Genomic DNA, 24,440 nt, shown 5'->3' on the forward strand with positions numbered 1-24,440 from the left:
TGAGAGGCCCTTGGACTGCAAGGAGATCCAACCAGTCCATTCTGAAGGACATCAGCCCTGGGATTTCTTTGGAAGGAATGATGCTAAAGCTGAAACTCCAGTACTTTGGCCACCTCATGTGAAGAGTTGACTCATTGGAAAAGACTGATGCTGGGAGGGATTGGGGGCAGGAGGAGAAGGGGATGACAGAGGATGAGATGGCTGGATGGCATCACTGACTCGATGGACATGAGTCTCAGTGAACTCCGGGAGTTGGTGCTGGACAGGGAGGCCTGGTGTGCTGCGATTCATGGGGTCGCAAAGAGTCGGACACGACTGAGCGACTGATCTGATCTGAATATTGGAACTTGTCCTTAACTGCCCTCCCTGGACCAAGCTGTTTGTCTAAATATTTCTGACATAGTGCTCAAATTTTGCCATGTCTACTTTATCATCCTGAGACTAACCACAGACTTTTAAGACTTTTGGTTCTTAGAGCTGTATTGTCTAATACAGTAGCCATTAAGTACATGTGACTATTTAAATTTAAATTAATAATAATTAAGTAAAATTAAAAAATTCAGTTCTTCAGTCACACGGCCAAGTGTGCTCAGAACCACATGTGCTCGGCTAGTGGCTACTGTATTGGACAGTGCAGATACGTCTCAGAAAGCTCTGTTGAATGGGTATTCTTTCTTTTTGTGCTTACCATTTGCTTAGAGAACTAAAAGATTATTGCATCATATTTTTACCACTTACAATTTTATTTCTGGTGTCTTCTGCATGAGCAGAATCATCCTTGCCAAAACTGTTTTAGTCATGGTAGGTTTGTTTTCTGCTTTTCAGAAATTTAATGAAATTATAAATACAGAGGGCATGATACATGAGCCATAAGGTGATAGGCAAGAGGCCACTTTGGATACATGTTGCTGCCAGTTGGTATCATAGTATAGCGTAGCTTGTTTCAACCTCAAAACTGTGGAGGTACTAAAGGCTGGTTATGTGAGTATGACATTCTGGAGCCCATGACAGTGGTTCTGTCTAAAACCTGGAAGAGAGAAGGAAGAAGGAGAGAGAAGAAACAGCTAGTAACTTAGGAGGGAAAAAAATACCATTTTTATTTTTAGAACCTTTTATTTTATTACATTTTGGAATTTTAGAGCTCTTTACTCTTTCTGTAATTAAGAAATTTTTGTTGAACATTGGGCCTGTAGAATCAGCTGTAGTGTGGGACTGCATATATAACAACCCAGGCATTTATTACTCAAGTCCCTACAGTTAGGCTTTTGTTCTATCTAGACCAGTATTCCATTTGTGTTTTAGAGATTTAACTTAGTACTGGATCAGTGTATATCATTTGATTATTATTTTGAAATGAACAAATATACCAATGAAGACTGTTTCTGATATCATTTAATTTTTACAGTGTACAGGTGGGATGTAACCCATCTGAATCATGTATGCTGAGAACTGTGTGTTAGAATATTGCTCTGCCACTACCCAGCTATGTGGCTTAACCACGTGGAACTTATTTATGTGTGTATATGTACATACGCATATGTATGTATACATAGATGTAAAACAGGAATGACACTACTTACCACATGGGGTCTAGCATATAGCTGATATTCTGTAAACGTGTGTTTTTCCTTCTATATAGACCATAAGAATATATTTGTCAGAGCCAGTAGATGAGACTAAGCAACAGAAATCTTTATGAAAATACCACTTTCTCAATTTAGTGATGAGTTGGGGGAATTGGATAGAATTTTAATATATTTCTAAAGTAATCATCAGAGAATGTAAAAGGTTTTAGGTTTTTAAGGAAATAATTGGAAACATCAACTCCAAAACTTAGATTTTCCTGCCTTTCTGTAACGCTTATGAATAAATATATTTTAAGATATGCTTTACTTGAAGTTCAAAGTAATAAGCTGTTGACTCTTTTGAAGGTTCTTTTAGTATATATTCTAAATAAGAAAGCTAGAATTGGATCAACTATTTCAAAATTGGCTTTGAATTACATGTATTTCATAGCTTTAGTGTCCAGATTTGAATATTATTTGAATACTACTTAAAAATTATTCCTTCTCATTTGACTTAGAATATTTTTATTCTGTTCAGTTCAGTTCAGTCCAGTCCTTCAGTTGTGTCCAACTCTTTGCGACCCCATGAATTGCAGCACGCCAGGCCTCCCTGTCCATCACCATCTCCCGGAGTTCACTCAAACTCATGTCCATCGAGTCGGTGATGCCATCCAGCCACCTCATCTTCTGTCATCCCCTTTTCCTCCTGCCCCCAATCCCTCCCAGCACCAGAGTCTTTTCCAATGAGTCAACTCTTCACATGAGGTGGCCAAAGTACTGGAGTTTCAGCTTTAGCATCATTCCTTCCAAAGAACACCCAGGGCTGATCTCCTTTAGAATGGACTGGTTGGATCTCCTTGCAGTCCAAGGGCCTCTCAAGAGTCTTCTCCAACACCACAGTTCAAAAGCATCAGTTCTTCAGCACTCAGCTTTCTTCATAGTCCAACTCTCGCATCCATATATGACTACTGGAAAAACCATAGCCTTGACTAGATGGACCTTTGTTGGCAAAGTAATGTCTGCTTTTGAATATGCTATCTAGGTTGGTCATAGCTTTTCTTCCAAGGAGCAAGTGTCTTTTAATTTCATGGCTGCAGTCACCATCTGCAGTGATTTTGGAGCCCAAAAAAATAAAGTCTGACACTGTTTCCACTGTTTCCCCATCTATTTCCCATGAAGTGATGGGACCAGATGCCATGATCGTTTTCTGAATGTTGAGCTTTAAGCCAACTTTTTCACTCTCCTCTTTCACTGTCATCAAGAGGCTTTTGAGTTCCTCTTTACATTCTGCCATAAGGGTGGTGTCATCTGCATATCTGAGGTTATTGATATTTCTCCCGGCAATCTTGATTCCAGCTTGTGCTTCTTCCAGCCTAGTGTTTCTCATGATGTATTCTGCATATAAGTTAAATAAGCAGGGTGACAATATACAGCCTTGACGTACTCTTTTTCCTATTTGGAACCAGTCTGTTGTTCCATGTCCAGTTCTAACTATTGCTTCCTGACCTGCATACAGGTTTCTCAAGAGGCAGGTCAGGTGGTCTGGTATTCCCATCTCTTTTATTCTGTTAGTAACATTAATCGTGACAATATTTAATCATGATTGTTGTGTATGACTCTCTTGGCTTGTGGAGCCTCTTTGAGTATTAGAAAGTCTCTGAGCTCGTTTAAGGCATTCATTTTATTCCTCTTTATACCATTGTTGCCCCATAAGTGTTAGTTGCAATTTCTGGTTGGAGTCATGAGGAACTAAGCATACCAGATAGGTTGAGTTGATCACTGTGAAGCCAGGTACCAAAGAAAGGTGAAAGTACCATGTGATGGGACTGACACCACTACCCTTCTGCTGCAGCAGACCTCTCTGTAGTCTGAGGGTAGTAGACTGTCTCTGCCTGGGGATGTACACTGAAGTATGTTAGAGCTGCTCAAACTTCCCCAACCAGACTGTCCAAACTTAAAATAGTCTTAAGGTTTCTGACTAAAAAGCATCACATTCAGTATTTTTCTGGCAAGAATACCTTTATCACAAAAAGAGCCCATGAAAGGTTTTAACGCTCTGCCTTCTGCCTAATTATGCCATTCCCTGGAATTGGATTGAGTGAGTGAAAGTCACTCAGTCATGTCCAACCCTTTGCGACCCATGGACTATATAGTCCATGGAATTCTCCAGGCCAGAATACTGGAGTGGGTAGCCATTCCCTTCTCCAGGGGATCTTCCTAACCCAAGGATTGAACCCAGGTCTCCCACATTGCAAGCGGATTCTTTACCACATTCTGAGCCACAAGGGAAGCCCTGGGATTGAGTAAGGAAACTAATTTATTGAGCACACGTCATGTGACAGGCATGTGTTTGATGTGTTATATTTTTGTTTTAAGATGGATTTATTGAGGTATAATCCACCCTTTTTTTTTATAGTTTGATGAGTTTTGACGAGTGTATACAGTTGTTTCCAGGAATGTATATCACTGAAATATAGGTGCCCAGTATAATTTTAAACACTAGATGGATTTGATCTAATATTTCTTAGCCCCAAATGACTGTTTTTTGTTTTAAATCTATAAATATCTTCTCGTAAAGACAAGGTTTAAGATTATAGTTAAACAGGGAATTTGCCGGTGTCCCAGTGGTTAGAACTCGGCACTTTTACTTTGGTGGCCCAGGTTCAATCCCTGGTTGGGGAACTGAGATCCTGCAAGCCTGAGGAAACAGCTTTGTAAAGCAGATTTTTATGGACCGTAGTCAGCAAACATGTGTGAGTTTACATGCCTAAACATACTTGGTTTCTTATTGGTAGAAACTCAGTAAACTGGAAGGGTAATCAGAAGTGAAGTATAGCTGACTGTCAGCCATGCTGAATTGTTTGTTGTTCTGTTGCTAAATTATGTCCAACTCTTTGCAACTACATGCACTGCAGCATCCCAGGTTCCTCTGTCCTCCACTGTCTCCTAGAGTTTGCTCAAATTCATGTCCTTTGAGTCAGTGATGCTGTCTCATCTCATCCTTTGCTGTCCCCTTCTCCTTTGCCTTCAGTCTTTCCCAGCATCATTGTCTTTTCCAATGAGTTGGTGCTTCTTCAATATATAGCTTTAAAGACCTCCTCAGAGGGCCGGTATAGCTATATGTGAAGGATAGACACCAGAAAGATTTCTAAATGAATTTGTCTTTTTCCAAATCATGATCTTGTCTCTCTGACTTTTTTTTACTCCTTCTAATTTTTTCAGATATTTATTCCTCAGTCAATTTTAAGTGTGTGTGCTCTGTAATACTCTGCTGGTTCTGAGGATAGAAAGATAAACACACAAAGCTCTTGTCCTCCAAGGACTCATTGTGTGGTAGAACAGATGGATAGAAAACAATTACAGAACCTTTGTAAGTGCCTTGTAGAAGCATGGTGAAGTCCCTTGAGAACCTAGAGGAGGAAGCAATTAATTTGACCTGCAGGTGTCAGAGACCTCCTGGAAGAAATGACCCATGCCCTGGACCTTGAAAGGTAAAGTTTGAAATGGAAGAGGGTTATATGAATGGCAGTCCAAGTAAAGGGAACATGTCACAGGATGAGAAAGACAAATGTTATATATTGATGTATGGGGTTTGTAAGAATTTCTGCCGGGGACCAGCCCCGGCTGATCCAGGGTATTCGAAGGAGAGACGGCATAGGCGAGGGTCAGGAAACAACTGCTTAATTACACTTTAATTAAGGATACAAAGAGTAATAGAATGAGGATAGCTCAGTGAGGAAATTCAGTGGAGAAAAGCGGCTGAAATAAGGATAGCTCAGTAGGAAAATTCAGTGGAGAAAAGAGGCTGAGTAGCTTGGTTTACGCGAGAGACCAATAAAACTTCAAGACAAGAAGTTTGCACCACTTACGTAGGCTGCAGGCGTCCTTCCGTTCTCCCGAAGGAGAGGAGACACTGAGGCCTCCCCGGTCGGATCTTAGAAGCCCAGGCATAATTAGCAAGCATGGCGGGTTCCGCGCTCCAGATGGAGACTCAGCCGGAAGTTGAAAGAGAGAGCGACATGGGGAGACCAAGTTTCAGTGAACAAGGCCCGCAGTTTATTTTCCAAAGTAGTTTTTATACCTTAAGTTATGCATAGAGGATAATGGGGGAAGGGGTAGAGTCATGCAGCAAGCCAGGCTTTCTTCCTGCAAACTTATCATATGCAAAAGTTCAGGTGATTGACATCATCTTCTGGCCCGGAGGCCTGTTAACATTTTAAGAAACTTATTTTTCTCTAAAGGTGATTATTCCAAAGTCAGGCACCAGCCTTCCAAAAAGCATTGGACAAAGCTGCATTTTACATTTCTATACACCCATTATATCAATCAATACACTGCCAAGGACACAGTAGGTAAGGAGTATGGAGACTTAGCAGCAAACATTGGCCCAACAAGTGAAAAACCCTTCACCAATACAATTTCTAATCAATCTCTTAACTACTCAAAGGAATCTGTGTTTAGGCAGTTTAGAACATCTCCTGCCTCTCACAGTTGGGAGGCTCTGAACAATCACATGTGGCCGGAAAAACCTATTCAGGCAGGCTAGAGGATTTCCAAAGGAGTTTGTAGGTTGAAACACTGTCACACCCAGGAATTATTAACTGGAGCTGTAAGCTAATTCTCTTTTCAGAGAGAGGTAGTGGGGGACAGCCCCCCGTAAAGTCAGAGGTGTAGGTGAAAGCACAAAGCAGAAAGTAGGCAGACTCTGGTTTTCGGGGTAGATGCTCGAGAATTTCCAGGGGGACTCCTGAGGCTCGATCCCGCCTTTGCGTATGCCGAGCCTCCTTCCTCATGACCTTTGCCACGGGCGGAGTGCCTCACGCTGGCCCCCGGCAGTGATAGAATTCTAGTTGAGCTATTACAGATCCTCACTCAATATGCAATATGCTGGCTCCCGGCAAATTTCCTTTTGTGAGATACAGATATAGTACCAACCTCCTTGTGGTCCTCAGTTTTTGTTTTGTATACAGAGAAGTCCATACTCCTGGGACTCAGGTGCTCAGGGTCTGCCTAAGACTGAGAGTGGATCAGTCAAAGCCATCCGGTGGGAGATGGCAGACTCAGAGTTACATACAGTGTAAGGTGCTTCCAGCAGTTTAGGAGAGCCTCACCAGGGCATCCTCCTTGGGGAAGAAGACTCCCCGGCCAGCTCTGAAAGAGAAAAAGTTATGCTTCTCCCCTCTGGTGCCTCTGGGATCTAAGGTATTTCTCTCCAGATGCTGCTTGGGGCTCTCCACTGCCACAAGATTTAAGTGTCCTGTTTTGCTTTAGCTTCACTGTTTTCTAATGATCCAGAATGGTTAGGTGCAAGAGGGACAGAGACGTTTTTGTAAACCCTAACCAGAATCAGTTTCGAATCCTTTAGGTTCCTATTCAGCCGAGCTGCCACCTGAAGGATGTACCAACAGCCTGTCCACAGTTGTTTCTAGGAGAAATAGAGATGCATCATGTTCAAGAACCATCAGGGTAGAATCCTCAACTTTCACATTAAGACTTGTATTCACCTGTGACCCCTCCCCCAACCCCTTTAGTTCTGATCATTAGCCAGGAAACAGCCAAGGGACAACGATGATCCCTTTCTCAGGACAGCACATTCAGTGGCCAAACTATCTTACTTTAAGGAGTGTGAACCAGGAGGAGATTATGAAAGTGGACTCAGCCTCGATCAGTGCATTGTGAACAGATTTTTCTGATAAATGATTCATTAGCATCAGAGTGCTGATAGACCAGAAAGCTAAAATCATGACACAGGTTTGTTTTAAGGGCCACACTAGTATGGACATAGCAGGCTGATTGGTAACCTAAAAAGTGTCAACAGTTTGAAGAACCACCAGTAACCCTAGAGAGCAATCAAAAGTTTGATGTAGTCCATCTGCCAAGAGCCAAAAAGAGAGCAACGCCCTGTGTAATGAGACCCCCTCCCCAGACAGGAATCCTTAACTCTGGCATGCACTGGTATCCTCTGCCTCAGAAACAGAGTCAGACTTCCATCAGAATCTTGATTTCAGTCTAAGTTAGAGAATGGGCCCTTGCCATCGGTAGTGACCCAGATTATTCAATTAGCAATTAAAATTTGTTTCCATCTTGCAGCTCCAAAAAGGGTATCTTTAATCTGTCAGTTGTAATTTTCCAGGTGGCAAATCAAACAGCTGGGCCATTGGCAACATTCCAAGTATCTGAGTTCTGTCCACTGAAGAAAATGTGTCTCGCTTTGGTTCTGCTTAGCTCTGAGGCTGAAGAGTCATGGCAGCCCAGTGGACGCTGTCAGAATTCCAGCTGTTGTGACCCATAAGTGAACTAGGCTGAGGCATTTCAGGAAATTTCATTGAACCAGTAGCTTCGCTTCAGACAGTAGAGTAGGAATAAAGTTTCCCCTTAGCGAATTTGCTGCCACTTTTTCATGTAAAGCCTGGCCTTTGGGGCCAGGCTGTCTTCTGTTCTTGAATATACCTTTTCTGTTTGACAAGCAAGGCTTCTGAGGGTCCTTCTCACCTTGTTAGTTGTGGAGTTTGTTTGACCCACCCCTAAATGGGATTATCAGGCCAGAGAGTCACTGGGCCTGCATAGGTCAAGCATTCAGACCCAGAGTAGGCTACTTCCCTTTGCCAAAGCTTCCACTTGGCAGAATCTTCAGTAACAAAGATTTGTGCTGTTTCCAGTGCCCAGAGTCTAATTTGTTGGGGTTTACCAGCTAGCCCTGCTGGTGGAAGTATTTAGTTTAGCTAATACTAGTATGCTGCTGCTGCTGCTAAGTCACTTCAGTCGTGTCCAACTCTGTGCGACCCCATAGACGGCAGCCCACCAGGCTCCCCCATCCCTGGGATTCTCCAGGCAAGAACACTGGAGTGGGTTGCCATTTCCTTCTCCAGTGCATGAAAGTGAAAAGTGAAAGTGAAGTCACTCAGTCGTGTCCAGCTCTTCGAGACCCCATGGACTGCATGCAGCCTACCAGGCTCCTCCGCCCATGGGATTTTCCAGGCAAGAGTACTGGAGTGGGGTGCCATTGCCTTCTCCGAGTAGTAGTATACCTGTCCTAATTTATGTGTTTTGACAAATATACTATGGTTATGTAAATTGTTAACTTGGTAGAAATTGGGAGCAGGCTCCGTACTATCTTTGCAACTTTCCTATAAGTCTAAAAGGATTTCAAATAAGAAGGTTACTTTAAAATGTATCAGAGGACACTCCATAACTTCCAGAGTAAAGGTCAGCTAAGGATGCTATTTAAGACCCTTTAAAGCTAGTCCTTCCTACCTCTTTCTTAACCTCTTTCCCACACTCACGTGGTGCTTTAGCTATCAGTCTACTCAGGGGAATGTCTGGAACATGCCTTGACTCCTCATGCTCTGACCTTGTTTTGTGAAATACCCTTATCCCGCCTCTTCACATGGCAAAATTCAAGCCAAGCTTCAAGGCTCTGCCTCAGTCTTACCTTTCCTGTTAGCTCATCACTGATGCTTCTGACTCAGGATTAGCACAGCTTTTTGTATATGTTTTTGCTTAGGATGCCTCACAGGTTAACACTGTAAGTGCCGATAGTCATTTTCTAGAGTAAGACTTCCTTAAGGATGGAACAATACTTTATTCATCTTTTTATTTCCAGTATTTAGCTTGTTGCTCATTTCCAGTGAGTGGTACACAGCAGTTGTTCAAGTAGATGTTAATTGGGTAGTGAGTGAAAAGCGTCAGGACTATACTTGGTATGGTTATGAATAGAGCTTTCTTCTTTGTGTCACTCCAGTATTAGGACTGTCATTAAAGGAACATTTGTGATTCATGTTTACATTCTGGAATTGTATTTAAGCATTCTCATATATGCAGTATAAAATCTTTGTCTTTCATTTATGTTTTAGGAGGGCCAAACATGTGGGCTATTACCTCCGAAGAACGGACTAAGCATGACAAGCAGTTTGATAACCTCAAACCTTCAGGAGGTTACATAACAGGTTTGTGTTCTTATTTTATTTGTGATTATATGCTCCTTTTCATGAAATATCTTATAATTAGTTTTAATTTGACTGCCATCAATTTGTACTATTTAATAAGTTCCATGGTGATTCAGATGGTAGAGAATTGGCCTGCAATGGAGGAGACCTGGGTTCGACCCCTGAGTCAGGAGGATCCCCTGGAGAAGGGAATGGCTACCCACTCCAGTGTTCTTGCCTTGAGAATTCCATGGACAGAGGAGCCTGGCGGGCTACAGTCAACGGGGTCGACAAAGAGTTGGACACGACTGAGTGTGGTCATGTATGGATCTGAGAGTTAGACCATAAAGAAGGCTGAGCTCCAAAGATTGATACTCTTGAATTGTGGTGCTGGAGAAGATTCTTGATAGTTCCTTGGACAACAAAGAGATCAAACCAGTCAATCATAAAGGAAATTAACCCTGAATATTCATTGGAAGGACTGATGCTCAAGCTGAAGCTCCAGTACTTTGGCCAACTAATGCAAAGAACAGACTTACTGGAAAAGACCCTGATGCTGGGAAAGACTGAAGGCTAAAGAAGAGGGTGGCAGAGGATGAGATGGTTAGATAGCATCACCAACTCAATGGACATGAGTTTGAGCAAACTCCCCAAGACAGTGGAGGACAGAGGAGTGTGGTGTACTATAGTCCATCAAGTCACAAAGAGTCGGACACAACTTAGCAACTGAACAATACCAGGGCTTGGAAACCTTTAGGTCTGACTTTGGAATCCATCCTCTCAACAATTATCAGTTCAGTTCAGTTGCTCAGTCGTGTCTGACTCTTTACAACCCCATGAACCGCAGCACGCCAGGCCTCCCTGTCCATCACCAACTCTCGGAGTTTACCCAAACTCACGTCCATTGAGTCGGTGATGCCATCTAACCATCTCATCCTCTGTCGTCCCCTTCTCCTCCTGCCTTCAATCTTTCCCATCAGGGTCTTTTCAAATGAGTCAGCTCTTCGCATCAGGTGGCCAAAATATTGGAGTTTCAGCTTCAACATCAGTCCTTCCAGGGAACACCCAGGACTGATCTCCTTTAGGATGCACTGGTTGGATCTCCTTGCAGTCCAAGGGCCTCTCAAGAGTCTTTCCAACACCACAGTTCAAAAGCATCGATTCTTCTGCGCTCAGCTTTCTTTGTAGTCCAACTCTCACATCCATATATGACCACTGGAAAAACCATAGCCTTGACTAGATGGACCTTTGTTGGCAAAGTAATGTCTCTGCTTTTCAATATGCTATCTAGGTTGGTCATAACTTTCCTTCCAAGGAGTAAGCGTCTTTTAATTTCATGGCTGCAATCACCATCTGCAGTGATTTTGGAGCCTAGAAAAATAAAGTCAGCCACTGTTTCCACTGTTTCCCCATCTATTTGCCATGAAGTGATGGGACCAGATGCCATGATCTTCGTTTTCTGAATGTTGAACTTAAAGCCAACTTTTTCACTCTCCTCTTTCACTTTCATCAAGAGTCTCTTTAGTTCTTCTTCACTTTCTGCCATAAGGGTGGTGTCATCTGCATATGTGAGGTTACTGATATTTCTCCTGGCAACCTTGATTCCAGCTTGTGCTTCATCCAGCCCAGCGTTTCTCATGATGTACTCTGTATATAAGTTAAATAAGCAGGGTGACAATATACAGCCTTGACGTACTCTTTTTCCTATTTGGAACCAGTCTGTTGTTCCATGTCCAGTTCTAACTGTTGCTTCCTGACCTGCATACAGGTTTCTCAAGAGGCAGGTCAGATGGTCTGGTAATCTCATCTCTTTCAGAATTTTCCACAGTTTATTGTGATCCACACAGTCAAAGACTTTGGCATGGTCAATATAGCAGAAATAGATAGTTTTCTGGAACTCTCTTGCTTTTTCGATGATCCAGCGGATGTTGGCAATTTGATCTCTGGTTCCTCTGTCTTTTCTAAAACCAGCTTGAACATCTGAAAGTTCATGGTTCACGTATTGCTAAAGCCTGGTTTGGAGAGTTTTGAGCATTACTTTACTAGCGTGTGAGATGAGTGCAATTTTGCGGTAGTTTGAACATTCTTTGGCGTTGCCTTTCTTTGGGATTGGAATGAAAACTGACCTTTTCCAGTCCTGTGGCCACTGCTGAGTTTTCCAAATTTGCTGGCATATTGAGTGCATCACTTTCACAGCATCATCTTTCAGGATTTGAAATAGCTCAACTGGAATTCTTTCACCTCCCCTAGCTTTGTTTGTAGTGATGTTTCCTCAGGCCCACTTGACTTCATATTCCAGGATGTCTGGCTGTAGGTGAGTGATCACACCATCGTGATTATCTGGGTCAACCATTATAGTTTAATGTTATTTGTACTTCTGTAATAATAACTATCTTAACTTTTCTCCCGGTAGGGATTTGATTACCCTGCTTACAAGGTAATAATTTGGTCTGTTACTGTCTCTTGAATGCTGGCAGAATACCCGGAATTCCTAAGTCAGAGACACAGGACACTCTTTGTAATAGCACAGCTCGCAGCCCGAGCATTGGCACATTTCTGTCCGTTTCCCTTGTCCCCTGGTTCACATAGGGGCCATGTGGAGAGCCCAGAAGGATGCTGTACATGCCATGGTTGTGTTAAAGAAGAGGAACACTCAGCCTCACAGAACCCACCATGTTTTAGCAAGCAGAAAGCAAACTTGTTCTCTGTCCCAGTGGAAAACAGTACCTCCTCCCTTAAAACTGCTCACAGCAAACCCAATTCTGAGAATTGATCCAGGCAGAGAGCTGTTAGGACCTTACATTCTTGGCTTACACGGCAAGAGGTACAGGATTGTCAGATACCCATGAGGAGTACCTTCCCCAAACCTGGTGTTTTTTTATTTAGAACTCTTCTGGGGAATAGTGCTTTTAGCTATAAATTTTACAAGATAGGATTATTATCAAGTAAGACCCCAATTATGAGGGAAAACCAAGATGAATAATGTGATTTTCTTTAATAATTGGAATAAAAATAAATCAATAGAATTGTTACTAGTGGTCATTTTTGTTATTCAGAGACATCAAAGTACCATTTACTAATACATTGTTTGATTATTTTGTTTTTATTGCCTTCAGGTGATCAAGCCCGTACCTTTTTCTTACAGTCAGGCCTGCCGGCTCCCGTTTTAGCTGAAATATGGTAAAATGTGTTCTTTTGTAGATGAACTTAACTTTTTAATACTTAGTGTTAACTTAAAGTTGTTTTTACCTGTAGTCTGTTGTTAATAAGTAAGAGTATTCAGCTTTTTAGAAAATAAATTTTAGTGAGTAAATGACTGAAAATCAACTGGGGTTTTGTTCTGTAGGACAAAGTTCTAATTTCCTTAGAATTTGTAAAGAAAGGAGATGTATACATTTCTGTTGAAAAACACTTCTTTGTAATTTGGCAAGAGTCTCCACCTTCATTATACTATTTTGTAGTTATTTATCTCATCATAATTTAAGCCTCAGATTAGCTCACCCTTCCCTTGTTCCTACCTTAAAGAAATGGTTCTTTATAATATCTAAGGTTTAGGTTTTCTAATGTATTTACAGTAAACATCAACCCCTATTCCACCTTTCTCTCCAGTGCAGAGGGCCAGGCACTTAGCAGGCATTTGGTAAATATTGAACAAATTGTTTAGAATGATTTTACTCTTGTATAGTTTCTTTACATTTGCACCAGTGGAATTCATCCCAAAGGTACCTAGAGTCTATATAGACTCATAGTATTTTATTAGATACTGTCTTTGGTCAGTATTATTGTACAGGTTTTAGCTTTTTGTTACACACTCACATTTAATTAAGCGATTATCTACGTGTAAATGCGATGTCATTTACAAAAGTAATGCTGATTCTATGTACCAATCCATCGGCCTCATCGTCCTTTTAGGGCTTTATCAGACCTGAACAAGGATGGGAAGATGGATCAACAAGAGTTCTCCATAGCGATGAAACTCATCAAACTAAAGCTTCAAGGCCAACAGTTGCCGGTGGTTCTTCCTCCTATTATGAAACAGCCTCCTATGTTCTCTCCATTAATTTCTGCTCGTTTTGGTATGTGTTTCTTAGTTTAGTTCAATATATTTGGTAGTTAAACTTGATTCCTAGGCATAATGTTTGAGAATCAGAAAAGGATTTGTTGGTGTAAAATGACAGTCCCCGGACTCCCAAGTTAACTTTCATGTCTGAAATTAGAAATGTTAAGGTCGCTGTCATAGCTTGGGAGCCCATGTGTCCCAGTTTCCCAGGGATAGTGTGATTTATGCCTGTTGTTCTGGCATCTAATCTGGTTTGTGCTCCCTTTCATAATTCCCAGTTGGATGATAGATTATATGATCCTGCTAGTCATAGCTGATCCTAAATACTATTCTCACTTAGTTTCCTCTATACTTTGTATGCATAACAAAAATATGAACAATTTAAGTTCAAAGTGGTTTAATTTGGGGAGTAATTTTAAATTTGGGGAAGGAAATGGCAACCCACTCCAGTATTCTTGCCTGGAAGATCCCATGGACAGAGAAGCCTGGTAGGCTACAGTCCATGGGGTCGCAAAGAGTCAGACACGACTGATGAATTATACATTAGTAGAAATTTCTTTAAAGGTTAATTTGCCAGACAAATTTAGGGCTAAAAGTTGGAAACTTTGTGCTAATTAATTTAAATATTCATCTGAGATCACCAGTCTTCCATTAATTTTTATTAGCCATTTTCTTACTAATTATTTGTGAGGAGCACTCATTGGAACATTCAAGTAGAATCTCTTTATATCTGAACCATGATCTTCCGCTCCAGATGTTAGATCTTAAAATGCTAAATTCTTTCACTCTTGCACTGAATTCTAGAGATAAATACCAAATCATTGTGTAATCATATTAATATAGTATACTTTGTATTCTGCAGTTAGTAAACAAATGAGTCATCACTTTGTCCCTTTTAAAGAATTGTCCTTGAATCCATACGTGTGTTGCATATAAGAAAAATGAAACAGATGGCATGCTTTTTTTCCTGCACATAATGTGTATGCATAAATGGGTCTCCTTAAGTATGTAGAATTTAGAACATCCTTTGCGGGGGAGGGAAGAGTTTGTGGAGTGTGTGTGTGTGTGTGTGTGTGTGTGTGTGTGTCTGTGAACTCAACAGCACTGTATTTATTATCGCTACACAAAAACCCACATTCAATCAGGTGATACATTCTCTCATTGAGGATACTAATGGGTAGTTGGAAAAGGCCTACTTAGTTTTATTCATGATACTAGAAAAGAATTTTAGCTTCTTAATAGACATTGCCTCAGTTCACACAGGTCAGAATATTGATATTAAAAGCAGTAGTTTACCTCTTGCACTGCTGGATCCAGCTCGCTTTAATGAAGTGTTTAAATCCATTGATAGTTTGCCCACAGTGTTTCTGTAACACAGCGGCTGCTCACTGTATTGTAAACTTGTTTTCCGTCCTGTGTTTTATAATTGGTTTACCAGCACCAGAAAACGTGTTCTGTTTTGTCCTTAGGAATGGGAAGCATGCCCAATCTGTCCATTCCTCAGTCATTGCCTCCAGTTGCACCCATAGCACCACCCTTGTCCTCGGCGACTTCAGGGACCACCCTCCCTTCCCTATTGATGGCTGCTCCCCTAATGCCTTCCATTAGCACTTCATCATTACCAAATGGAACCGTCAGTCTCATTCAGCCTTTATCCATTCCTTATTCTTCTTCAAGTAAGTGCTTTGTGTCTAATGAGTCAGTATTTTTATGTGAAGAAACTGTTATATTTGCATCCCAGTAGATACTTTGTGAAATTGTTTAATGTGAACCTTTTTCTTTTTTTTTTAGCATTGCCTCATACGTCATCTTACAGTCTGATGATGGGAGGATTTGGTGGTGCTAATATACAGAAAGCCCAGTCTCTGATTGATTTAGGATCTAGTAGGTATGAATACTTAAAACTTCCAACTTTTTAGGCTTTCAATAAGAGCTTCCCAGGTGGCTCAGTGGTAGAGAATTTGCCTAATTCACCTCCAGTGCAGGGGAGACAGGTTTTTGATACCTGAGTCAAGAAGATCCCCTGAAGAAAATGGCAACCCACTCCAGTGTTCTTGCCTGGGAAATCTCATGGACAGAGGAGCCTGGTGGGCTACAGTCCATGGGGTTACAAAAGAGTTGGATGCAACTTGGTGACTAAACAACAAACAAAGGCGTATTTAACAAATGACTGTTTGTTTTTTAAACTTGGAGCTTATCCAGTTTTTACTTTCTAATGGCCAAATGTAAATACTATAGGTAAATTTACTATTTGTAATTCACATAAAATAATTTTATGTTTAGAATTATTAACTGTCTGTGGTATTTTACTTCTGAAAAATTTGTTTTATGTAAACTAAAAATATCCTGCTATATTTTAATCAGTCAATTTTTTGCCCAAAGTTACATATTTTTCCTTGCAAAAAATTTCTCAAAACATCTCATGATCATTACACATTATTTCTTGAGCAAAAACTACTAATTGAGTATCCTTTAAATTTCAGAAGGCACAAAAGCATCAGTGTTCATTCATCATCACTCCTCGTATAAATCACAATAATACTCTTTAAAACAATGATCCAGAAAAACAATGTCTGTATCCTTGCTTAAACACTCACTGATTGTGTAACTTTGTTTTTCTCAACATCACTGAGCTGTAGTTTGCCCATATAAAAGATGGAGACAGTAATATCTTTTTAAGTTTGTCATGGGCATTAGACATAATATTTATAAAGGCCCTAGCACTGTGTGGGGCCTGTCGCATGATAGGTATTTGGTATATGGTAGTTCGAAACTTCATATGGTATTTACTTTCCTAAAATACCGTAAAGATAGATTGTTGCTTCAATATCATATACAAAACCAATTACTGTTATGTTATAGAAGGTAGGATTCTTATTGTCTTTGACTTATAAAGTTTAAATGTATTTTATTTAGTAACAAAAATTTTAAATAAATTTTGTTACAGCTCAACTTCCTCAACTGCTTCCCTCTCAGGGAATTCACCCAAGACTGGGACCTCAGAGTGGGCAGTTCCTCAGCCTTCAAGATTAAAATATCGGCAAAAATTTAATAGTCTTGACAAAAGCATGAGTGGATACCTCTCAGGTAAGTGGCATACAGTGCTTAAGAATGTGAGAAAGTTATGATTTTCTGTGGACTTCTATTGAACTTTTATTTGAAGTTGTATTTTGTAGCTCATTTAAAATTTTAACATCCAAAAAAAATAGCAGTCATTTGATAAATACAAATAACGGTTAAGTTATGTAAGAGTTCAAAGTTCTTATAATCAAGTTAAACACAGAGATACACACCCAATGTTTTGAGAAGAAGACCTCTCCCTTGAGAAAGTCAAACCTCATTTTCCTTGTCTTGTGACCAGAGTGTGATACTAAGCCTCAGCTCAGTTTCTGTGAGAGTCTCCTTCCTCATTGGGTCTTTTCTCTGCTTGTCCTTCCAAACACCCTACGTGAACACTGTTCACCCTTTAATGCTCCGACCCATGTGTAGCTATAAAACTGAGATAACCTGAGATCCCCCTGGGACATCTGAGTCCATGCTGTAACAAACATCCAAATTCACTAATTGAGAATGGTGAAGTGGACGTAAACAGAGGGTACTAGGCAAGTAGAATTCTGGTCTCCTCACTGGCCCTCTCTCCTCACTCAGCAACGACTTAGAGTTTAGACAGAGTAGGTATTTATAGTAGAGCTTTATCAGATATTATATCACTTATACGTGGAATCTAAAATATGGCACAAATGAACCTATCTACCAAATGGAAACAGACGGAGACATAGAGAACAGACTCGTGGCTGCTGAGGAGGGGCGGGTAAGGAGAGGGATCGATTGGGAGTTTAGGGTTTGTAGATGCAAACTACTACATGGATAAACAACAAGGTCCTAATGTATTTCACATCCGTGTTCAGTATCCTGCAATAAGCCATAATGGAAAAGGATACTGAAAAAGAATGTATGTATGTATATAACTGAGTCACTTTGCTGTACAGCAGAGGTTGACATTGTAAAAAACATTGTAAAAGAATCTTCCTTTTAACATAAAAAAAACTCCACAAATCTCACATCTTGTATGAAGTGTATTGAGGAGTATTGTTAATTGAGTGAGGCTGTGAGCTATTTCCAGTGTATTTCCTGTATGTGGTTTCTATTAAAAAAGAATGGAAAAGATTTTAAAGTTATATAATATAAACATTTGATTGCTTGTCACAATATGTGGTATATTTGAGTCTGTTCCATATAGAATATGTTGCTTTGATTATCCAGATCTTTGTGTTTAAAGTTGAGTGAAGCCGTGGATTTAGCAGCATCTGTGCTGGCTTTAGTGCAAGTGATTGCTGAGGAAGAGCCGGCAGTTGTGTGCCTTCTGTGTGGGGTTGTTCGGATGCCACTTGACTCAGGCTGGACGCAGGGTAGGGCTGACTCTTTGGGCGCTTATGGCTTATGCACCTGACAGTGGGAGGCGTGGTACCTGCTCTAGCAACCCGGAGGCCCTCACCAGAGAAGCCTCCGGATTCATCACGGCCAAAAAGCCCCAGACAGGCTCACCAGGAGTGAGTGTTCCTCTGAAACCAAGAGGGATTTTCTGTTCTGAAATATATTCATTGAAGATCAGGAGCCTGTTAAGGAAACACGTTTTTGTTTTGTCTCACTGTAGGAGAGAAAAGAAGTTGAACAGTTTACCATACATAGTAAGCATTCAATGAACATTAGCTGTCTTTATTATCAGATGCTCTCATATAAGTAAGCCCCCGTTGCAGCTAAGATAGAGGAAAACTTTGGGTTACAATTTTATTCATTGCTTTCGCAAACATTTATTAAGCATCTAGATACTAGGCATGAGTTATGCATTAATGGACACAGCAGTCAAGGCTTTTGTCTTCATAGAACTTAGCATAATAGGTGAAACAGACAAACAGGTAAACAAGCAAATAAATGTTAACATTACAGATTATGTTATGAGATATAAAGGATAGAAGCAGGAAATATATTGAAGGGTAGAATGGACAGAGAAGGCCTTTCTGAGAAGGTGACGTTAAATTTTGACTTCACAGGTGAGAAGGGCTTAGACATACAATGATGTAGAACTGTAGGACTCGATGTTGCACCTGGTTGTACAGGACAGGGAGGGTTAAGAGGGGACTCTGATTTCTGGCTTGAGCTACTGGATGGCCTTTGATACCATTCACAGAGAAGATTGGGGTGAAGATTAGGAAGAGAGGCCTAGTTGGGGATTGAAAGAGTAGTTTGGTATGTACTTGGTTTGATATGCTTGTGAAATACATAAATTTTTCAACTGGATATAGATGTCTAAATTTAAAGGAGAGGCTTGGGCTGTGGATGTCCATTTGGGAATCCTCTGCTTCCAGGTGCTGTTTAGTCATAGAAATGGATATGAATGCACAGAGAGAACAGAGTGCCCAGGACAGATACTTGAAGAATGATTTACACGTTATTTATAAGAGGAAGAGTATAGACAAAGAAATGATGAGAGAGAGAAGAGCAAATCTGAAAATGCTAAGCAAAGCTGTGCTTGGGAGCTTGGCCTCTAATACTGGCATAGTCCTTTGTGTCAGTCACTTGTGGGGACCATTATCTTCTGGAAGGACATGGGAGCACTTTCTTCTACTGACTGTAGATTTTAAACTCCTTGGTCCAGGGGATGTGTTTATTTTGATGACTACTGAATGCTCAGTGCCTCGTGCATGGTAAAATCCCAGGATAGCAGCAGTGTTATTTCACGAGTACAGCTATTTAAGTTTGCATGACTTTAAGAGGCTAAAGAATCTTCTTTTATGTATTTTTTTTTCCCCCACTAAATCAGGTTTTCAAGCTAGAAATGCTCTTCTTCAGTCAAATCTTTCTCAAACTCAGCTAGCTACTATATGGTGAGTTTGCCCATTAATTATGATTTTTAACTAGACATTCTGTATGATTTTTAATTAGACATAAGAAAGAAGCCATTTCTGTAAATGTTTGTGACTCAAAAATGTTCCACAAAAGCAACTGTGTGACAGTTAATGCAAACCTGCAAGCAAATAAAATTGCTTTGTAAAATGTTACCCTTGAGAATTTGGCATTTAATTATCTTACAAGTAAAACTTGTTTGCTTTTATGTAATACCTTCTGTGGAGAATTAGAGAGTATCTCATTTTCATTGTAGAGCGTGAGGTGATTTGATAAGTGAATTAACCACGAACGAAGACAAGCTACCTTTTTGAAGGGAATATTTCCCTTTTCATTTCAAAATTTCTTCCCTCTCTGGTGATATGGAAACTAAGGGCAAAAATAAGCTCACTTTTCTGTATGTACTTTTCACTAAAATATATTAACCCAGCTGTTTTTCTGTCATTACTCTTGCTTTAAAAATAAAAAGATTGAACTCTTCTGAAAATATTTTACTCTGAATAGGCTTTCTAAGTTGAGAAACTTTATACTTTCTTTAGGACTCTGGCTGACATTGATGGTGATGGACAGCTGAAAGCTGAGGAGTTTATCCTTGCAATGCACCTCACTGATATGGCCAAAGCTGGACAGCCGTTGCCGCTGGCTTTACCTCCTGAGCTTGTCCCTCCATCTTTTAGGTGAGTGTCTCTGAAGGTTAAAGGGTGTTGTTTCAATCATGTTTGGCAGACAAGATTTTTACTCTGGGAATTCCTGAGGTCTCTGTACTTTTGTGGAAAATCAAGCATTTACATTGCCATTTGATTTTGGTATTTAGTGAGTAACACTGATAAGAGAGTAGATTTTAGAAGTACATATGTGTTTTCATAACATTATAGATAAGGAAACTAATGCCTAAAGAGATTCGAAATAAATTTACCCAAGAATAGCAACTGGTCGAACCATGTTCTGAATCCAGATCTGTCTGGCTTGATAATTTGTATACTGATGTTCAGTGTAACTATAGACCATAATGTTTTAAATATCTTTAATATTATATGCTAATATTAAATTGCTGTAGTCATTGATAGTCTATATAGTCTGGTCTAAAATTCTCAGATCTCATAATGCTAAATTTATTTGTTGTTTGCCTTTCTTAGAGGAGGAAAGCAAATTGATTCCATTAACGGAACTCTGCCTTCATACCAGAAAGCACAAGAAGAGGAACCTCAGAAAAAATTACCAGGTAACATTGAATGTCCAAGTTGTATATTTTATAGTGAATGCTCTTTTTTACTGTGAAGTAGAAATGAATATTTAGAATTTTAACTTTCTTAATATATTAAATGCTATATGAGAAACTATTTGATGAATAGGATGGATTTTGACATCAATAAAATTAAGATTGTCAAAATTGAGAAGAAGAGACTGGTGTATATATTTGGCAAGATTGTATGTATTAGATGTCCAATTTAAAGTGTTTCCCACTTTTGGAAAAAGCATTACAGCAAGCTTCATGATGAAATCTTGAGCTTTAAAAAAAAGTTTAAATATTGGTTGAAAATGTACATGTGTATATATTTAAAAATACTAAAAAGTTATATAACATATAACTTTTAACATATATATAACATATATGTTATATATATATGGCATATAACAAATATAGAGCCATACAATTTTGGTTATCCTTGAAGAAAATACTGAGAAAAGAATTGAAAAGTATTTTTATTGGCAGGAATAGTAAAATTATTTTTCTCTTGGATGGACTCAAACTTAGTGATCTGTTTTTCCCAGAATGAGTTTTTTTCCCCAAAATGAATATTCTTATAAGAAAATAAATATTGTGTCATTTACATTTGAATTAAGATTATCCTTAGAAGTATCCAAAGAGAAATTGCATTCACATGACCACAAGGCATGAGGATGTTGAAACCAGATTATAGGTTCAGTAGGTGCTGCTGAAGAGTGCTTATGCTGTACCTTATTCAGTTACATTCGAGGACAAGCGGAAAGCCAACTATGAGCGGGGCAACATGGAACTGGAGAAGCGACGCCAGGCCATGATGGAGCAGCAGCAGAGGGAGGCAGAGCGCAAAGCCCAGAAGGAAAAGGAAGAATGGGAACGAAAACAGAGAGAGCTACAAGAGCAAGAATGGAAGAAACAACTTGAATTAGAAAAACGCTTGGAGAAGCAGAGGGAATTGGAGCGACAACGGGAAGAAGAAAGGAGAAAAGAGATAGAAAGACGAGAGGTTATTTTTTTTTATGTTATTTTATTTCCAGGGAAATAATTTCCTTTAATAAGTGGCTACATTTCATTTGATAAAAAATGGTACTTTTATTTTTCTCTGCCTCATTCATTCATTCTTATCCTGTATGAATCTGAATCTTCCTTCCCCTATGAAGGGAAGAGGGTCCTTGCTTATGAAGGGTTTCCAGGGCTGACAGCTGGTAGAGAAAGCATATCTGCAGGTGGTATCTCAATCAGAGCAGGATTGGTCGCAAAGCTGAGTTGAGTGAGGAGCTAGAAGAAGAAGTCAGTTGATCAGGTCATTAAATGAAACTAAGCTTAGGATCCAGAGTAAAAGGTCAAGTTAATTGGAGAGGCAGAAAGAAAGCCTTGAGAGGAATTAAGAGGGTGAGCTTACACAGATCCTTGGGATAAATGGTGCTGTGCGGGGTCCCTGGGAGGCCTGGCTATATTTTCAAGGACTGTGCATGTAAATTACAGTGCCACTGAAATAATTGTAAATAAAAGTTTTTTATTCCCTGATACCAGAAGAAAGGTGCAGTTATTCCTACTAACATCTATATGTATGGAGTTGTCCTTTTGTTTATTAAGGGAAAAGTAACTGTAGCAAGAAGATGGTGCTTGACGCAGTCAGAAAGTCTGGTGGATGAATTTGCTTTTGTGGAAGTCTTTAGGTCCATTGATAACAGTAGGTTTGCCCAGTTACCCTTTGACCTCGAGTCCACTCAGTGCTAAATGCTGCCTCAGCTTTACTTTGTCCTATCATCAGTTTTTGAATGATACAAAAAGTGTTAATTTTAAAATTAACCTTGGTTCATTATTTTCAGGCCGCAAAACAGGAACTTGAAAGACAACGTCGTTTAGAATGGGAGAGAATTCGTAGGCAGGAGCTTCTCAGTCGAAGGAATAGAGAACAGGAAGAAATTGTCAGGTTAAACTCTAAAAAGAAGAGCCTCCATCTCGAGTTGGAAGCACTGGTATGCTTATAGATTTAAGTGAAATTTATCTGAATGATGCAAGAGTTACTTGTTGAGAATTATTACTGTTTTTTAAATCAACCTCATGAATATATTACATCTTAATATAATTAGTCATATTTTCATATGTGCTTTTTAACAGTCTAGACAGTATGGTTTACTAAAAAAGGATAGTGACTCAAAACGTTGAGAATTGTGTTGTGGTTTTAGTTTAGATGTGGATAGGCAGTGTACTCTTGGGTAAGACATTTCCCTTTTCTGTGCCTCACTTTGTGCATCTGTAAAGTAAAACTTTGTGCTGGTTCAGTGATTTTCATTTTTTCATACTGGAAGATGGTCTACAGAAGGATAAGCAAGAGGTGGGAAAGAGGAGCCAAGGTGGCAGGACAATGTCTCCTCTCCCCACTTTTACCCACACTTCACCACAGAGAATCGCCACATTAATCTGTGGTACTTTTATTGGGAAAAAAGCTTTGATTGGGAAAAAAGGATTCTACTGCTAAAAAGGAAAAAAATGATCGGAAACTGCTGACCTAAATGATCTCTTACTGTTTCTTTCAGTTCTCTAAGACTATGGTTGTTAACTAATATTGGCCATTATGCTTATCAGTTTTCACACATCAGATGTTGGGGCATCAAAGTGTTAAAAGACTTTGCTTGAAATGCAGGGTGAGAAGATATTCGACTACAACTCTGAAGTTCCATAAACCTGACCTGATTGTATAGTAGGGTTTTGCAAAAATCCCAGGGACAGCGGGGCCTGGTGGGCTGCAGTCTATGGGGTCGCACAGAGTCGGACACGGCTGAAGCGACTTAGCAGCAGCAGCAGCAGCTATGTATAGTAGAACCATATTTACATCTTGTTTAATTGTAATCTGATATCGTATTTGGCTGATGAATTACATTTTTAAAAAGTCATAGTATCTTTCATCAAAAAGATACTGTTTTTTGCCTTCAAATAGGTAGAAAAGCATACCACAATTATTAAGCATGCCATAGTACCACAGAACAGTCCTGAGAACTTTCACTTCTTTTTGTAGCTATTTGGATATCTGTCTGAACCATTATGTTGGCTATATATTTTTTTCTTCAAAATACAGTGGGAGGAATCCTTAAGACTGTATATACCCCCAAGAACTGGAGTAACACACCAAACAGTAGCAAGTAGCATAGATTAATGTGCAGAGTCTGGAAAAGCCTATTCTTGTATTTGCTGAAGAAAATAACATGAACTCCAGGATGGGCACAGCATATTCCCTTCAGCATTATATTTCTCAAATATGAAACAGACTTTTCAGTAAAAACCTCACTATTGGTGATTTTTAACCAGTGGCCTCTTTTTTCCTCACCCCACTGTGTTTGCTAAGCCTGCCATAACAAAATACCAAAGACCAGGTGGCTAAAACAACAGAAGTTAATTTTATCACAGTCTGGAGGCTGGAAGTCCAAGATGCAGGAGTCAACATACCTGGTTTCTTCTGAGGCTTCTCTTCTCGGCTTGCAGATGGCTGCCTTCTCACCGTGTCCTCATGCGGGCTTTTCTCTGCCTGTGTATCTCTGCTGTCTCTTTTCTATTCAGATGTTCTCATCTTACAAGGATACCAATTGGATTGGAGTAGGGCCCCCATCTGACCTCATCTAATCTTAATCACCTCTTTAAAGGTGAAGTCTTTAAAGGTCCTGTCTCCAAATATGGTCATATTCTGAGGTCACTGAGAATACAGTCAACATATGAATTTGGAGGGACACGATTCAGCCCATAACACCTTTCCCTTCTTA

The 24,440-nt window shown here is 39.9% G+C and overlaps 1 protein-coding gene across 9 annotated transcripts in view; it reads left to right on the plus strand.

The window, feature by feature from the left end:
• The window catches only part of ITSN2 (intersectin 2), a 128,011-nt gene that overhangs the window by 32,135 nt on the left and 71,436 nt on the right, over nucleotides 1-24,440 (plus strand). For all 9 annotated transcript variants that reach the window (XM_044926188.2, XM_044926187.2, XM_044926191.2 and 6 more), the window contains exons 3-13: nucleotides 9,419-9,511; nucleotides 12,607-12,670; nucleotides 13,403-13,566; nucleotides 15,020-15,226; nucleotides 15,342-15,438; nucleotides 16,498-16,637; nucleotides 19,372-19,435; nucleotides 19,994-20,131; nucleotides 20,591-20,676; nucleotides 21,423-21,685; nucleotides 22,512-22,661. In XM_044926188.2, the coding sequence (XP_044782123.1) occupies nucleotides 9,419-9,511; nucleotides 12,607-12,670; nucleotides 13,403-13,566; nucleotides 15,020-15,226; nucleotides 15,342-15,438; nucleotides 16,498-16,637; nucleotides 19,372-19,435; nucleotides 19,994-20,131; nucleotides 20,591-20,676; nucleotides 21,423-21,685; nucleotides 22,512-22,661 (1,466 nt within the window). The remainder of the gene's footprint in view (nucleotides 1-9,418; nucleotides 9,512-12,606; nucleotides 12,671-13,402; nucleotides 13,567-15,019; nucleotides 15,227-15,341; nucleotides 15,439-16,497; nucleotides 16,638-19,371; nucleotides 19,436-19,993; nucleotides 20,132-20,590; nucleotides 20,677-21,422; nucleotides 21,686-22,511; nucleotides 22,662-24,440) is intronic.

The sequence above is a fragment of the Bubalus bubalis genome, chromosome 12 (genome assembly GCF_019923935.1).
Source record: "Bubalus bubalis isolate 160015118507 breed Murrah chromosome 12, NDDB_SH_1, whole genome shotgun sequence".
Taxonomy (NCBI): domain Eukaryota; kingdom Metazoa; phylum Chordata; class Mammalia; order Artiodactyla; family Bovidae; genus Bubalus; species Bubalus bubalis.